The sequence below is a fragment of the Rhinopithecus roxellana genome, chromosome 1 (genome assembly GCF_007565055.1).
Source record: "Rhinopithecus roxellana isolate Shanxi Qingling chromosome 1, ASM756505v1, whole genome shotgun sequence".
In the NCBI taxonomy this organism is placed as follows: domain Eukaryota; kingdom Metazoa; phylum Chordata; class Mammalia; order Primates; family Cercopithecidae; genus Rhinopithecus; species Rhinopithecus roxellana.
In genome coordinates this window covers 53,167,566-53,184,868 of record NC_044549.1, presented here as the reverse complement: position 1 = coordinate 53,184,868, position 17,303 = coordinate 53,167,566, and the positions used below count along the sequence as shown (strand labels likewise).

The 17,303-nt window shown below is 53.1% G+C and overlaps 1 protein-coding gene across 3 annotated transcripts in view; it reads left to right on the top strand.

The window, feature by feature from the left end:
- Positions 1-17,303, top strand: part of CAND2 (cullin associated and neddylation dissociated 2 (putative)) — a 38,698-nt gene that overhangs the window by 8,959 nt on the left and 12,436 nt on the right. The window contains exons 3-11 of one of the 3 annotated variants that reach the window (XM_010362140.2): positions 1,429-1,583; positions 2,322-2,445; positions 4,160-4,425; positions 7,235-7,340; positions 7,492-7,634; positions 9,378-9,670; positions 10,100-10,241; positions 10,607-12,109; positions 14,331-14,426. In XM_010362140.2, coding sequence (XP_010360442.1) covers positions 1,429-1,583; positions 2,322-2,445; positions 4,160-4,425; positions 7,235-7,340; positions 7,492-7,634; positions 9,378-9,670; positions 10,100-10,241; positions 10,607-12,109; positions 14,331-14,426 — 2,828 coding nt within the window. Of the gene's footprint in view, positions 1-1,332; positions 1,584-2,321; positions 2,446-4,159; positions 4,426-7,214; positions 7,341-7,491; positions 7,635-9,377; positions 9,671-10,099; positions 10,242-10,606; positions 12,110-14,330; positions 14,427-17,303 lie in introns of those variants that run through there. The other 2 variants (XM_030927358.1, XM_030927400.1) reach the window with 2 other exon arrangements.

The following is a 17,303-nucleotide window of genomic DNA, read 5'->3' as shown; positions in this document are numbered from 1 at the left end:
ATTGTTGTCTTTCTGTGGTTCCTGCTCCCCACTCCCTTAAAGGCCAGAAGTACTAACTCAATAGTTATGATGACCAAGGACACCCATAAATTGCCAAGGCGGTATTACTCCTAGTGGGAACCAGTGCTATAGGAGGTAGGTTGGAGGATTCCATCATTATGTGGATAGAGGAGCTATGGAGAAGGAAGCTGAGAGAGCCAAGGTTTGAAAAGCATGGTGCGCATGCCTGTAGTCCTAGCTATTCTGGAGGCTGAGGCAAGAGGATCACTTGAGCCCAACAGTTTAAGACCAGCCTGGGCAACATAGCGAGACACTAAAAAAAGAAATTAGCCAAGCATGGTGGCTTGAATATGTAATCTCATCTATGTAGGAGGATTGCTTGAGCCCAGGAGTTCGAGGCTGCCATGGGCTATGATCACGCCATTGTATTCCACCCTGGGCAACAGAGCAAGACCTCATCTCAAAAAAAAAAAATCAAGAAAAAAGAAAACCATTGTGCACTGCAGTCACCTGAAGCCCTTGTTGAAACTCTGTATTCCCTGCCCAGGGATTCAGATTCAGGGGATGGAGCAGGGAGGGAGCTGGGGCAGAGGATGAGACTATAGCACCCTGGAATCTGCATTCTGATGCAACCAATATCTGAGAACTACTCAGGTAGGGCAGAGGTTGTCAACCTCTACTGCATGTTAGAATCACCTGGGGAATTTTAAAAGCCCGCCCTCCTCCAGGCCGCACGTGAAACCAATTAACTCAGACTCTCTGAGAGCATTTTTCAGAGGCCCAGGTGATGGCAACTAAGACTGAGAACCCGGGCGTCTAGTGCAGCTGTCTTTACACTTTCCTGTGCATTGGAATCACCTGGGGACCTTGTGGCGCTACAGATCCTAGCTCAGTGGATCTATACGGCCTGAGATTCCACATCCTGAACAAGCTTCCGAGTGGTGTTGCCAATGCTAAACCACCACCAAACTTTCAGAAGCAAGCCTCTAAGGCAGAGGTTCTCCAAGTGTGCTCCCTGGACCACCTACACTATCAGCCTCAACTGGGAGCTTGCTAGAAATGCACCCTGTTAGGCCCCACCGAGAAAGCCCTCCTGACTCTGAAACTCTAGGGCTGGGGCCCAGCAATCTGTTTTAACAAGCCCTCCAGGGGATTCAGATGCACACTCAAGTTTGACCACCCTTGTTCTGGGGCACTATTTGGGCATTTCCTGAGATGTAAAACAAGAAGAAATGTAGGTTTGGGAGGTGCCAGGAACAATTTTGGCATAGCCAGAGAGTACCTCTTTCTGGCCAAACGGGCTCCCCTGGTGATCTGAGGCCTTTTCCTCAGCACATGTGGTCCCAGGAGCATGAAGGGACATAAAGGGGCAGCCTGACTCAGGCTGAACCTTGGGACCTTGGACTCACCTTCCCACTCCCTGCTCAGCCTGGGTCCTCTGGTGGGCAAAGTGAAGGAGTACCAGGTGGAGACCATCGTGGACACCCTGTGCGCCAACATGCGGTCAGACAAGGAGCAGCTGCGAGACATCGCCGGCATTGGCCTCAAGACCGTCCTCTCGGAGCTCCCCCCTGCAGCCACAGGTACCCAGGTCCCCAGGACTAGGTACTGTTAGTATTTGTCCTAGTTAATGGTAAAAAACAAAAAAACATTGAGGCACAGAGAGTTGAAGAGACATACCTGAGGTCACTCAGCTGGTAAGCAGGGCAAAGAATTCAGGCCCAGCTCTGTTTAAGTTCATGGTTCTGTGTCAGTCAGGAATGCTTTTAGCTCAAGTGATGAAATCTAACCAACAGCAGTTTAAAGAAATCAGGGGTGGTTTTTCCTCACATGGCAATCCTGGAGGAATCAGCCACACCATTTTTGTAGCAATTCATTTAGTAGCTCAATATTGACAGGGTTCAGGTCTTGCCCCATGTCCCCTCCCTTTATAGGGAAAGCAGACGTTTTCCCAGAAGCCCCCAGACGACTTCCACTTATATCTCACTGGCAAGAGCTGGATCACCCAGCCACTCCCAGCAGCAAGGGTGGCAGGAAAGGAAGTGTTTAACTTTCCCTGCCTCCCTAGAGGAATGGGGAAAAGGAAGAAGGGCTTGGGTGTGTGAGTGCCACCCAGCAGTTCGGCCATTGGCTCTGCAGCTCCCCTAGCTGTCTCCTTTACTTTGGCCAGACTCTGGGTCAAACCTGGGACCTCTGGAGCCCTGGCAAGATTCCCGGGGATCTGGGCTCAGGAACACAGCCAGAGCAGAGGCAGACCAGTGGTAAAGGCTGCCTTTCCCCCAGGCCAGGGCCTCACTGTGCCCACCTTGTTCCCTGTGCAGGCTCCGGGCTGGCCACCAACGTGTGCCGGAAGATCACGGGCCAGCTCACCAGTGCCATTGCCCAGCAGGAGGATGTGGCCGTGCAGCTGGAAGCCCTGGACATCCTCTCTGACATGCTGAGCAGGTGTGGGAGGCCACCCTGGGTATTGAGGAAGAGTGGGTAAAAGGGGACAGGAAGGGACTCAAATCACAGAGCTAGCACCTACTGCACACCAAGCCCTGTGCTCGGGGCTCCTTAATCATCCCAGCAGCCTCGTAAAGGAGAACTCAATTGTCACAACTTTACAGGCTCTGAGAGGTGATGTGGTCACATGGTCAGTAAAACCTCCCACGACTTGAACACCTGCTCTAACCAGAAAAATGTCAAGTGCTGGCCTAGTGTTCGGAACATGCGGTTAGATCAGTCTTGGTTGTTCCTAGGGAGGAGTTCACAGACATGTATAAAACTGTGAATGGAGTAAGCACAACAGTTAAGGATAAGAACAGGGCTGATAGGAGCTCAGAGGAGCCCCCAGCCCAGCTGGGAACGAGGAGCCTTCTAAAAGAGGGTGCTGCTAGAGTTGAGCCTTCGAGGAGGGGCAGGACTTAGCTGAGTTTGGGCAGGTATAAGGAGGATGCTAGAGGGGAGACTGCCCCCAGTCCGGAAGGCAGAGACAGGGGAAGACTTGGGGTCCCAGAGTCTGCCAGGGGTCGTGGGGCAGGCTGTAATGTGGAGAGGTGGGTATGGAGAGATGAGGTGGAGGGCTGACCAGGAGCCATGGGGTGGGGGTGAGTATTTGTGTGTTCCACTCTGATCTTTCTCTCTGCAGTGGAGAGTAGATGGGAGGGGATTGAACAGGCAGGGGACTGGTTAAAAGGCTACTATAGGGAAAGCAATTCGGGTTGTATTCAGGAGGTAGACTCCACAGGACTTGGAGTAGGCAAGAGAGGCGGGGACTGGAGGCTGACCCCTAGTGTTCTGCCTTTAGTAATTGGCGGGGGCAGACAGAGGTGCTGTGATGGGGTGCACTCGGAGCCAGGAGCAGGTGTGTGGGGAGGAAAGTGATGGATTCAAGCTGGGGCGTGTTGAACTTGAGGTTCCTGGGAGGCACCCACTCAACCACACACTCCATAAGGGCAGGTCCCGGGAACAGTCTGTCTTGTTCACCCTGGCTTCCAGTACAGTCCCTGTCACTTAGCAGGTGAATAGACAAATCCAGGAGAGAGGGTTGGGTAGGGCATAGATATAAGGGAGGGTGAGGTCAGTGTGTTTGTGTAAAGTGAGAAAAGGTCTCAGGATGTTTATGGGACAGAAAATGCACGGGCCTCGTTTGAAGTTGTGGATAGAAGCTGCTGAGGCAGGCAGGGGCTGTGCTGTGTGTGCGGAAGCTATTCTCAGGTGGTGCCTCTTGAGCCCAGAGCTCAGCGTCTCCAAAGGCACTAGGGAGCCATGGAAGGAGTTAAGCAGAGGAGTGACCAGGTGAGAAGTAGATTTTATACTGCTCTGGTCTCAGCGAGGAGGATGGACAGAGGAGGATGGTATTGAGGCAAGGCCTGGACTTACAAGAAATAGGGACAGCCTTACTCGATCGCCTATGCTTCCCCCATCAGGTCCTTCTCCCTGGTCTGGGAGCCAGGCTTTGCACTGCTGAGAAGTACCTTTCTCTCTCCGCTTTCTCTCATGTAACAAAAGTAATTAAAATAATTCCTCCTCACAGTTGCAGGGCACCTCTTTTGCAAGGACCATTGAGTTGCCATAATCCTGGGAAGGAGGCCGGGAGAGAATGGGGAGAGGGGCGGAGCCTGGCCCAGGCTGCCCGCGGGGTGCGACCGGCCTGATGCCACCTCGTGTTCCCCAGGCTGGGTGCCCCGCTGGGCGCCTTCCACGCTAGCCTCCTGCACTGTCTGCTGCCACAGCTGAGCAGCCCGCGCCTGGCGGTGCGCAAGCGGGCGGTCGGAGCGCTTGGCCATCTGGCGGCCGCCTGCAGCACTGACCTCTTCGTCGAACTCGCTGACCACCTACTGGACCGGCTACCCGGCCCACGGGCGCCCACCAGCCCAGCTGCCATCCGCACCCTGATCCAATGTTTGGGCAGCGTCGGCCGCCAGGCCGGCCACCGCCTGGGTAAGGGGGCGGGGAGGGGCAGGGCCTGGGATGGCATGTTGGGCGGAGCTTAGGGGCGAGCCAATGACTCGATAAGGGGGTGGAGCTTGGGGCGCCGTGCAGCGCGGGTGTAAGAGTGGACCGCCTCCTTGGTAGGGAGGATGGGGCGGGGCCTGGACTGACGTGGTGGGTGGGGCCTGGGGCGCGCTGCTTCCTCGGTTAGCTGGTGTGGCTGAAACCCTTGGAACGCAGAGGTTGGGGCCGGGCACGGCTTGAGAGGTGCGGGGCGGGCCCTGAGCTCCTGCCTAGTGCAGATGGTTCAGAGAAGGGGGTTGGATCAACCACTTCTGAGACCTGGGGACTGCCTGGTAATTACAATTTTAAGTCATGCCACTAAACTGTTAGACAATATTCTGTTCTCCCACTTTGACAAAGATATCTTAGTAACAGCCCGTGAGCCAAGTTTGAATTTTTAAGAAACAATTTAATGTGCATACAATAAACCGCACTAAAGTGTACAATTCAGTGTGTTTTGACCTTTGTGTATATCCGTGAAACATTTCCATCACTCCCAAAAGCTTCCTTGTGTCCGTTTGCAGTCCAGGTCTCTCTGCCTTGTCCAGGCAGCCACTGGTCTGCTTTCTGTCACTATAGATTAGTTTTTTAGAAATGGAAAGCTGCAGTCAGGTTTGACTGTATCCTCAGACACCTTGGAATTCTGACTATACCAAGACAGTTTGGATAGAATTGGCCTATGGTCAGCCTCTCCTAACCCCTGGCTCTCTCACTGCAAGCGGCCTTGCAGGCACACATGGGGACAACCCCAGCTGACATGGCCACACCCTGTCCCATTTCTCCCAAACAGCAGCCAGCCCTCAGCCATCCTTGGTTGCATGGACCCGGGAAAGAGGCCTGTGCAGGCTCGGACAAGGGGTCAGGATCCGTTGGGCGGGAAACTCTGGGGTCCCCAGATACCCACCCAGACAGAATGGAGTCTAGGAGTGCTGGGGGTCTCTAGGTCAGCATGTCTCTTCTTGTACTGTGAGGAAGGATGTGGCTGGAGAAGGGCATGAGTGGGATGCTCTAAAACCTAGAGACCAGGCAGGAACAGGAACCCCTCTTGCCTGGTCTATTAGGGCAGTACCTGCCTCCCATTTCTCATATCCAGGGACTTACAACCTAGTGAAGGAAATTAGGCCAGGACATGAATAATGGTTTTGATAACAGATACTACCTATCGAATGATTGCTTGTGCAGAACCTAGACTAAACTTATTTATTTATTTTTTTGAGACGGAGTCTCACTCTGTTGCCCAGGCTGGAGTGCAGTGGTGCAATCGCGGCTCACCGCAACCTCCACCTCCCAGATTCAAGCGATTCTCCTGTCTCAGCCTCCAGAGTAGCTAGGACTACAGGTGCACGCTACTGATACCTGGCTAGTTTTCGTATTTTTAGTAGAGACGGGGTTTCACGATGTTGGTTGGCCAGGTTGGTCTTGAACTCCTGACCTCATGATCCCGTGATCTGCCTGCCTAGGCCTCTCAAAGTGCTAGGATTACAGGGGTAAGCCACTGCGCCCAGCCTTGGACTAAGCTTTTCTAACTTTATTTTTTTTTTTTCAGACTGAGTCTCGTGTCTCGCTCTGTTCCCCAGGCTGGAGTGCAGTGGCACAATCTCTGCTCACTGTAACCTCCACCTCCCAGGTTCAAGCGATTCTCCTGCCTCAGTCTCCCAAATAGCTGGGATTATAGGGGCGCACCACCACATGCAGCTAATTTTTGAATTTTTAGTAGAGATGGAGTTTCACCATGTTGGCCAAGCTGGTCTCGAACTCCTGACCTCAGATGATCCATCTGCCTCGGCCTCCCAAAGTGCTGGGTTTACAGGTGTGAGCCACCACGCCCGGCCTAAGCTATTTATTTTTATTTTTATTTACTTATTTTTTTGAGATAGAATCTCACTGTGTCCCGCAGGCTGGAGTACAATGACGCTATCTTGTCTCACTGCAACCTCCACCTCCCAGGCTCAAGCAATCCTCCTGCCTCAGCCTCCTGAGTAGCTGGAACTACAGGTGTGTGCCACCACACCCAGCTAATTTTTTGTATTTTTAATAGAGACAGGGTTTCACCATGTTAGCCAAGGATGGTCTCGATCTCCTGACCTTGTAATCCACCTGCCTTGGACTCCCAAAATGCTGGGATTACAGGCATGAGCCACCGCGCCTGGCCTAAGCTATTTATCTTTTTTTTTTTTTTTTTTTTGAGACGGAGTCTCGCTCTGTCGCCCGGGCTGGAGTGCAGTGGCGCAATCTCGGCTCACTGCAAGCTCCGCCTCCTGGGTTCACACCATTCTCCTGCCTCAGCCTCCTGAGTAGCTGGGACTATAGGCACCCGCCACCGCGCCTGGCTAATTTTTTGTATTTTTAGTAGAGACGGGGTTTCACCGTGGTCTCAGTCTCCTGACCTTGTGATCCGACTGCCTCAGCCTCCCAAAGTGCTGGGATTACAGGCGTGAGCCACCGCGCCCAGCCAGCTATTTATCTTTACATAATTTATCTTCACAAAATCTCTGCCCAGGAGGCATTGTTATCCTTGTTGTGAAAATCAGCTAAGGTCAAAGAAATGTTGTGACCTGCCCAAAGTCCCATAGCAGTTGGGTGGCAGAGTCAGGGCTAGAACCCTGAACTGTGAAACCTCTGAGTTGAATCTGCAGTGGTCAGGGCTATAGGTGTGGCAAGGCTATAGGTGCGGGGGGACAGGCTGAGTGCTGCGGGCTCGGGGAACTCCATGAGAGTGTCTGGCTTGGGTTCAGTGACCCACCTGGCCCTGCAGGGGCTCACCTGGACCGCCTGGTGCCCCTGGTGGAGGATTTCTGCAACCTGGATGATGATGAGCTCCGGGAGTCCTGCCTCCAGGCTTTTGAGGCCTTCTTGAGGAAGTATGTATGGTGGGATTGCCTGGGGACTTCTTTGGGAAGTTGGTGGGGATGCTGGCCTCAAAGCAGTAAAATTTCAGGACTCCCGTTGGGCCCTACCCCCTACTCCCATCCTGACTGAATCCAGCAAAGCATTCCTCATCCTACCCCACAGGTGCCCCAAGGAAATGGGCCCTCACGTGCCCAACGTGACCAGCCTCTGCCTCCAGTACATAAAACATGACCCCAACTACAACTACGACAGTGATGAGGATGAGGAGCAGATGGAGACAGAGGATAGTGAATTCAGTGAGCAAGGTTGGTGGATAGCCCATCGTTGGGGTTGGAGGGTGGAGGTGAGCACAGCCTTCCTGGGATCCTCCAGCCAAAGACAGTGGTCACATTTGATGCCCCTGTCCTGATGCCAGCTCTGCCTCAAGCTCCAGTCCCACCTGCTGTGACTGCATAGACCACAGTCATGATAGTAGTCATTGCTGTCATTTATTGAGCATTTGCTGGTTGTGTTCCTCACAATAACCCCAGAAAAACAGATATTATTACCCCGTGTTGCAGACAAGGACACATACTGAGAAGAGAGTGGCCTGAGATAACACAACTAGGAATTGGCATAGCTGGGCCTTGGAGCCAGGTTTGTCAGACTCCCCCACCTCTGCACTGCCACTGTGTACCCTTTTATGAATGGCTTTCGGGAGATAATGTCTTTAACCCAGCAGAGGAAAGCCCTGATGGTGGAATGGCAGGCACTGGCAGAGGAGTGAGATATCTCAATGGGGGTGGACTTGATAGCTTCTTTCCTCCTGTGCCTGTGGTCCTGTCATTCAGATAGATTTCCAGGGCAGAGATGCCACTAGGCCTGAAGGCAGGGCATAGATGGAGACGATGGATTTAGAGCCTGATGGGGTACTTGGAACAAGATGGGATGGTAGATGAGATTGGATAGGCATGTGGGGGCCTTGAATGCCAAGCCAGGGAGGTGGGACACTTGTCAGTAATAGGGAGCTAAAGATGTGTGTTCATGGGTGGCCTTCTGTGGGGGTGACAGTGGTCCATCAGAGGGGATGGCTGCTGAGCTGCCCGGTGGCTGTGGCCCACTGTGGCTGCCCAGACACCACCCTGTGGGTCCAAGTGGTCCACAGAGTGGTATGGGCAAGGCCATGCTGGACTCTGAGCCTGTGCCTCGGGGCGCTCCCAGGCAAGACTCTCCTCCTCTGAGCCTCCCGAGTGCCTCCCCAGGTGATAGGGCTGGGCCTCGTGGGCCTGAATCTCAGCTCTGCTGTTCCTCGCTGTGTGCCCTGAGAGTCTCACCCCCTCTGAGCCTTAGTCTTGTCATCTGTAAAATGGGGCTCGGCACTACCTTCACTTCTGAGGTGATGGTAAAGACTGCATGAGCCCTTGACTTTCAGGGAGATTGTGGGGTAGAAAGCCACACAAACCCAGCATTTCCTCTTTACTAGTCCTGCCTGGAAGCCTTGAAATCGGGACCCTTGAGAGGCAGAGATCAGGCGAGAGAAGAGGCCAAAGGGAGGCTCTGTCCCTTTTCCCTTCTGGAGTCCCAGTAAACGAAGCATCACATAGCGAAACCTGATGCCAAAAGATGAGTTTCGTGCCCCAAATTGATTCTCCAAGTCTACACGACGACTTGGAAGTCTGTTTTTTCCCTGGTACAGTCCAGACAATTAAGGGTCTGGAGGCAGGGAGGACTCTAGTTTAACTCCAAGTATTTCCTTAACTTGGAGCAATCCATTTCCTCTCTCTAAACCCCAATTTCCTCACCTCTATAATGGGGAAATAATCCCTGTCTCAAAAGGTCATCATGAAGCTAAAATAAGATTATGGGTTTGACATGCTTAGCCCCATCTGTAGCACACAGTAGATGCCCGTTAAAAGGTAGGGAATGTTCCCCATAGGGTATCTATAAAAGCTGATCAGCAAAAGGTGAAGCACAGTGCCCGGCTTCCTCTCCTCCCCATCCCTTCTCCCCCGAGCTGCAGACCTGTCCTGGGAGACAAGGGTTCCACGTGTGTCTTGTTCCTGCCCTAGAGAGTGAGGATGAATACAGCGATGATGATGACATGAGCTGGAAGGTGCGCCGGGCAGCTGCCAAGTGCATCGCAGCCTTGATCAGCTCGCGGCCTGACCTGCTGCCTGATTTCCACTGCACCCTGGCACCTGTGCTCATCCGCCGCTTCAAAGAACGCGAGGAGAATGTCAAGGCTGATGTCTTCACCGCTTACATCGTACTGCTGCGGCAAACGCAGCCTCCAAAGGGATGGCTGGAGGCCATGGAGGAACCCACCCAGACCGGCAGCAACCTCCACATGCTACGTGGACAGGTGGGTGTGCCTTCACCTCCACCTTTACCCCCAATTTGCCCACCCAGCCACTCACTGTTAGTGTCCCTGGACTTGGAAACTCACCTGGGGAGAACATCCAGCTGTGGAAGGGAAGGGGTCCCCGGGGTGGGGGACGAGAGCCAGCCAGGCTTCTGGAGTGTGGTAGTGACAGCCAACCTGCCTGGGTGACCTTGAGCAAGTTGCTTGGTCTCTCTGTACCTGTAAAATGGATGCGGGAAATATGCCTACCCTCCAAGGGTCTGTGTGCAGTCACCAAAAGCCTGGCACAGAGTGAAGGATGAGTGCTTGGGAGATACCTTGATGCCGACATCCTCCCTGGGGATGTGTCTGGCAAAGCCTCCTGGTAGTGGGCAGCCTGGGAGGTTTTTTTGGTGGTCCCTGACCTTGACTTCCCCCTCCTGTCCACAGGTGCCCCTTGTGGTCAAGGCCCTGCAGCGGCAGCTTAAAGATCGGAGCATCAGAGTGCGCCAGGGATGCTTCAGCCTCCTCACCGAGCTGGCAGGCGTCCTCCCCGGCAGCCTGGCTGAGCACATGCCTGTGCTGGTATCAGGTAGGCTGGACTGCAACCAGGTATCTGCTGTTCTGGGCCACTTCCAGAACCCAGACCCCACCCCTGAGTTGAGCCTCCAATTTCTGAGAGAGTCTGGGACCCAGTCCCAGGCTCAGTCCCTGGTCAAGAGTCTCCAGTGGCCTCCCACTACCGGCAGTGAGAACAAGGCTGGTTCCAATGAGTGCCCTGGACATGTTTCCCTCAACCCTGGCCACTGGTCAGCGCTGACTTCTTGGAAACTTCTGTAGAAGAGTTTAGGTGCTTCAGTCCAGCTCAGGCACCTGTAGGTACCCCAGCCTTGCTTCCAGGGAGGGCCGCGTTGCATCAGAGGTGGTGGCCTCATAACCCTTGCACTCACCCTACAGGCATCATCTTCTCGCTGGCCGACCGCTCCAGCTCCTCCACCATCCGGATGGATGCCCTGGCCTTTCTGCAGGGGCTGCTGGGCACCGAACCAGCTGAGGCCTTCCACCCACACTTGCCCACCCTCCTGCCACCTGTGATGGCCTGTGTGGCTGACCCTTTCTATAAGATTGCAGCCGAGGCCCTGGTGGTGCTACAGGAGTTGGTGCAGGCCCTGTGGCCGCTGGACAGGGCTCGGATACTGGATCCTGAGCCGTATGTTGGAGAGATGTCTGCGGTTACCCTGGCGCGACTCCGTGCCACTGACCTGGACCAGGAGGTGAAGGAGCGGGCCATTTCCTGCATGGGCCACCTTGTAGGCCACCTGGGTGACCGGCTTGGGGATGAGCTGGAGCCTATATTACTGCTCCTCCTGGACCGCCTGCGGAATGAGATCACCCGGCTGCCCGCCGTCAAGGCGCTTACGCTGGTGGCTGTGTCCCCACTGCAGCTTGATCTACAGCCCATCCTAGCCGAGGCACTGCCCATTCTGGCCTCATTCCTGCGGAAGAATCAGCGGGCTTTGCGACTGGCCACACTGGCAGCCTTGGATGCCCTGGCCCAGAGCCAGGGCCTCAGCCTCCCACCGTCTGCCGTGCAGGCTGTACTGGCTGAGCTGCCTGCCCTGGTCAATGAGAGTGACATGCATGTGGCCCAGCTGGCCGTGGACTTCCTTGCCACAGTGACCCAGGCCCAGCCAGCCTCTTTGGTAGAGGTCAGTGGCCCTGTGCTCTCAGAGCTGCTGCGGCTGCTGCGTTCGCCCCTGTTGCCAGCCGGGGTTCTGGCAGCCACTGAAGGCTTCCTGCAGGCCCTGGTGGGGACCCGTCCCCCATGTGTGGACTATGCCAAACTCATCAGCCTGCTCACTGCTCCTGTTTATGAGCAGGCTGTGGATGGTGGGCCTGGCCTGCACAAGCAGGTGTTCCACTCATTGGCCCGGTGTGTGGCAGCTCTCTCAGCTGCCTGTCCCCAAGAGGCGGCAAGCACAGCCAACCATCTGGTCTGCGATGCCAGGTCGCCCCACTCCAGCACAGGGGTCAAAGTCCTGGCATTCCTGTCGCTGGCTGAGGTGGGTCAGGTGGCTGGGCCAGGCCCCCAGCGGGAGCTGAAGGCAGTGCTCCTGGAAGCCTTGGGGTCATCCAGTGAGGATGTGAGGGCTGCGGCCTCCTATGCACTGGGCCGCGTGGGTGCTGGCAGCCTGCCCGACTTCCTGCCCTTCCTGCTGGAGCAGATCGAGGCTGAGCCCCGACGACAGTACCTGCTGCTGCACTCACTTAGGGAGGCCCTGGGGGCCGCCCAGCCTGACAGCCTGAAGCCCTACGCTGAGGACATCTGGGCCCTGCTGTTCCGGCGCTGTGAGGGCGCCGAGGAGGGTACCCGGGGGGTGGTGGCTGAGTGCATTGGGAAGCTGGTCCTTGTGAACCCTTCGTTCCTTCTGCCCCGCTTCCGGAAGCAGCTTGCTGCAGGTAGGCACACAGGTGTGGGCAAGGCAACCCAGTGCGGAGGTGGGCAGTTTGCCACTGAGCATCCAAGCAGCTGGGGCAGAGTGAGCTATTTCAAGTCATTGGGTACAAGAATCATGGTATCTATGCAACAGAGGCAAGGAAGCTACAGAGGAACACACAGTGATACCTGAGACTTAAAGGCTTCCTTCTATGGGACTGTGGGATAGAAGGGACAGAGTCCTTGATAGGTCCCTACCACAAATACACTTAAAAATCTCATGATGTTGGCTAGGCATGGTGGCACATGTCTGTAATCCCAGCACTTTGGGAGGCTGAGGTGGGTGGATCACTTGAGCCTAGGAGTTTGAGACCAGCCTGGGCAACATGATGAGACCCCGCCTCTATAAAAAAAAACAACCAAAAATCTCATGATGCCAACTTCATAATCCTTGATGTGGACAGTAGCTTAGTGCTGCACACAGAGGTCAACAAAAACAGTTTTTCTGCAAAAAACAGTTTCCAGCCATAGACTGCAACCTGCGGAGGGTCAGCTCTTTTCAGCTAGCCTGAGCTATGAGCAGATGTCAGTATGGACTGGGACAGGCTGACATGCCCCTGAGGCTTGGGGAGGGCTGGGCAAAAACCAGGAGGGGCAGGCGTTTTAGTTTGTCACGTTTTGGCACACCAGGTATCTTAGCTTCAGGAGGTGGAAAGCAGGCAGGTGGGGTTGTGGGGCTCCTAGGAAAGGGAGAGTCCCCAGAATGAAAGGCCAGTGGGCTTCAAGCTGGCCAGCTGGCCCCTTACGGAACCAGTGGATGCTCTGGTTGACAGAACGCAGGTACAGTGTTTGGTACGCTGTGTGGTACCTACAGTAATTAATAGTAAGTTGAGAGCTGCTGCTGTTACTAGGTATGTTAGTGATTTCAGTTAAGGCTTTCTTGGGTTGCTGGGTTCATAAGAAGCAGTTGTCTGGCCTCATGACTGTAGATGGAAGAACATTGTTGAGAACACTATCTATTACATCACACAAAGAACCTTGACAGACGAGAGTCTTAAGATGCAGAGGAGCCCTGTTTTGCCTAAACACCTATTTGTTTCTGTCCCACGTATTCTGTTGAACCAGCCACCTGGTCACATTTCCTTTTTACCACCAACTGCTGGGAAGCTTAGAGCCAGATGAGTGTCCTGCTTCTAGTAGGTTCCTGGAACTTCCTAACTGATGCTGCCTGTACGTCTTCCTTCTAGTCTCCTTCTCACCTCCCTGCCTTCAGTCGTCCTTGGCCTTGTTCTTGTTTTCAGTTCACTTAATCTTACTCTCTTGTGCCTGTCTTCATCAGCCACCCTAAATCTTCCTGGGAGCCAGTCAGGCTGGCAAGAGAAAGAGGTAAAAGCTAAAAGTCTGAGTTCAGTAACTTCCATTCATTCATGCCTTAGCACCAATTGGTAAACATTTCCTTGAGGCTGAACGTAAAGCCTGTGTAGTGGAAGCACCTTAGCCCGCTCGCTGCAGTGTGCTGGGGGTTGGGTGGGGGGGCAAGGGGGGCAAGCCACTGAGGAGAGGTTCAGGCAGGTGGAGCATCCACCCATTTGTTTCTTTCATTAAGGGAATGTCCTCCCCCTCTTTATTCGGCTTCTCTACTCCGAAAGCAAGCAGCAGAGCACAAGTAAGCGAGCTCTTCATGACCGAGCCTGGAGATGATCAGAGTTCTGTTAGGCCCCCCTGACCACCAGCCAGAACGCAGGCCCAGGAGGAAGGGCCCAGCCAGGAATTCTGGATCTGCTGTGTGGCCTTAGACATGAACTTATCCTCTCTGAGTCTCTCTTTTCTCATGTGTCAAAGAGATTATTTTTATTGGTGATTTTAATACTATTTTATCATTATTAATTAATAGGATCATTGTTAGGACTCATTGAGATAACATGTCTGAAAAATCCCAAGGCCTGAGGGAAAGTCTTTGTCGGAGCAGTTCCTGTCTTGGTTATCGGTTCCCTGTTTGCAACCTGTGGTGTGGTTACCTAAGCACTGGCAGTCCTACTGTTTCAGCTGCAGCATGAAGGATTGAGGGGAGATTCAAGGCTGCCAAGGGAAATGGTAGAATCCACTTTCCCAGAGATGGGGAGGGGGTACAGGTCTGTCTTCCAGGGAAGCAGGGGGAGGAGCCTCAGCACCTTCTGACCTGTAAGCATCCAGGTTTGCCCCCTGCCCCTCACTGACTCACCTCCACCTCTTCTTGTTCTGCAGGTCGGCCACACACCCGGAGCACCGTCATCACAGCGGTCAAGTTCCTTATCTCAGACCAGCCCCATCCCATTGACCCCCTCCTGAAGAGCTTCATCGGTGAGCACCTCCCTGCTGCCTCCTCCACCTTGTTCAGTGCCCCCAACCAGTCCTTGAGCTTGGGCTGATGTTTCCTACCCAATAGCCAAGGGCAGTGGGAGACCCGGGAGGCATGCCCATGATGGGCAGCAGGGCCTGGCCCTCCAGTTAAAAGGCCTGGGTTCACATCCCTGCCTCCCTACTGCCACTAAATCATGGGTGGGCCTGGCATGTCCATCACACCTCTAAGCCTTGCTTTCCTCATCTGTCAAATGGACGTGAGAAACTCCTTTTTATCTGCATCTTCTAGAATTGTCCTGGGGGCCCATGGGCAACTGAGGGAGAAGATGCTTCATAAACATATAGACTCTTGGGAATGGAAAACCACCAGCCTCTCACATGCCTTAGCTTTTGTGGGCCCTAAAGTGGGGCAGGGAAGAGTGCTCCCCCTGCCACCCTGCCCACTAGATCGCCTCTGTCTGAGGGATCTTCTGGCCTGAGGAACCCAAGCAGCCTTCACTGTGAGGAGAGGAACTGAGACCTCCCAACACTTTAGGAGGCCAAGTGGATCACCTGAGGTTAGGAGTTCAAGACCAGCCTGGCCAACATGGTGAAACCCCGTCTCTACTAAAAATACAAAAATGAGCCAGGCGTGATGGCGGGCACCTGTAATCCCAGCTACTCTGGAGGCTGAGGCAGGAGAATCACTTGAACCCAGGAGGCAAAGTTGCAGTGAGCAGAGATTGTACCACTGTACTCCAGCCTGGGTGACAGAGCAAGACTCTCTCTCAAAAAAAAAAAAAAAATTAGGCATGGTGGCAGTGGGAGACTGCCACCACTAAAGAAAAAAAAAAAAGTGTTGATCCTCATCTGCCAGGGGCCTGTTGTGTGAGACCAAGGGGTCAGCAGATGTGACCACGTTCTGCACTGGAGAACATGTGCAGAAGTTCTAGCAATGTCATCGGCAGCAACTTTGTCCCTTGCCCTAGTGCAGTGGGCACGTGCCCCACCCCCCCAGCCTGATTTCCTCCATCATGAGGGAGCTGCCCTTGATGGGCACCACCAGCGATTTCACCTGGGGTTCCTGTTTGCTTTAGAACATTTGAACTGGTTTTTGAGCTCTCACTGTGTGTCAGGTACCACATCGGACCCTTTAATATACCTCATCACAGTGGTGCTCACAGCTTCCTGCGTGGTGTGTAGGACTGGCCCCATTTTACATGTGAGGAAACGAACTCAGAGCGGGGATGTGAACTCGGGTCTTACCAGTTCCCCACAGCTGTGTTCTCACAGAGAATGGGGAACCTGGGAGCCAATGCGGCACCATTGAAAGGGGCCCAGAAGAGGCTGCTGGCTCTGAGCTTGCATCCTGTTCTGCTGGGAGCCTTCCTGCCCTTCCCAGTGCATCACATCAGGGGCACATGGAGGTGGCTTGTCCCCTGACTGGTGATGGTAACTTTGATCACCCAGTTCAGATGGATACTGCCAGGGTTTCTGTCTACTCTAAAGTTTCTCTTTTTTCCTTTGGAATGAATACGAATTTTTGAGTACATAAAATAAGTATTTTATGTAAACATCCTTGTTCTCATCCATTTTTTGCCCACTAGGTTTAGCATCCACGGTTGTGTCTTGCCTGAGTCAATGATTACTGTGATATTTGCCAAATGGTGACTTTCTAGTTCCATTATTCTTTCCATAGTTATAGGTTTGCATTCTACTGTCTGGAAGAACTTTTTCTTCTCTTGCATTTATTTATTTATTTATTCATCAATGTATTTGTCATTAGAGACTCATGGCCTCTTCCTACTTCATTCTGTGGGTTATAACCTATTACTGTCTTTAATTTTGATGCTCAAGATTGTCTCAGATTTGGCCATTGGGAGCGCTTCAAGCTGGTTCCTATTTTCTATTGACATGTTTCCTTTTTTTTTTTTTTTTTTTTTGAGAGACAGAGTCTCACTCTGTCACCCAGGCCGGAAGGCAATGGCACAGTCATACCTTACTGCAACCCTTGCCTCTCAGGCTCAAGCAATCCTCCCACTTGAGCCTCCCGAGTAGCTGGGACTACAGATGTGCGCCAGCCACCACGCCTGTCTACTTTTAAAAATTTTTTTTGTAGAAACAGGGTTTTGCTGTGTTGCCCAGGCTGGTCTTGAACTCCTAGGCTTAAGTGATCCACTCACCTTGGCCTCCCAAAGTGCTGGGATTCCAGACGTGAGCCCCCGTGCCCAGCCTCCATCATTCTCTTAAGTGTATCCTTGCTTTTGGCACGATGAGATGCTCCAGATTCATCGCAGACCTTTTCTGCACCAGTCCTGGAATCAGCCATTTCTCCAAGGAGTCCTGATTTCTTTTAGTGGAGAATGGTATTTAGAATCCAAGATCTGGACACTAGATGAGCCTATTGCTATTGGGGCCTCATTGCTTCTAGGCCCTCTCAGCCGACAGAACTAGAAAATGCACATCTGTATGCAGAGACACAAACATGCACGTGTATATCTGTGCTTCCAGATGCACATTCATGCACATCTTTCTTTGTCCCTCCTTCTTACCCTCCCTGCCTCTCTTTCTGTCTTTCTCCTCCCTGTCTTCTACCTACCTACCCACCTATCTTGAAAACCTTGAGTTCATAGCTGCTTCCTATTGCAGTCTAGCCCCTTTTCCATATCTGTAACTCCTTTCTCTTACAGTAAGAAACCCAGCTCCCATTATCTACAAGGTATTTATTTTCTTAATCCTGAAATACACAGAAAGTAGTCTGAGAATTGCTGACTCTTATCTCTGTGAAAATTAATATTCATGGATAGTTTTTTTGTCTTCCGCTAGAGGGCAGCTAGTCAAAATACTCAAAGTGGCTTGGTTTGTTTTCTCCTTCATAACCTGGGTGGTTACGTGGAT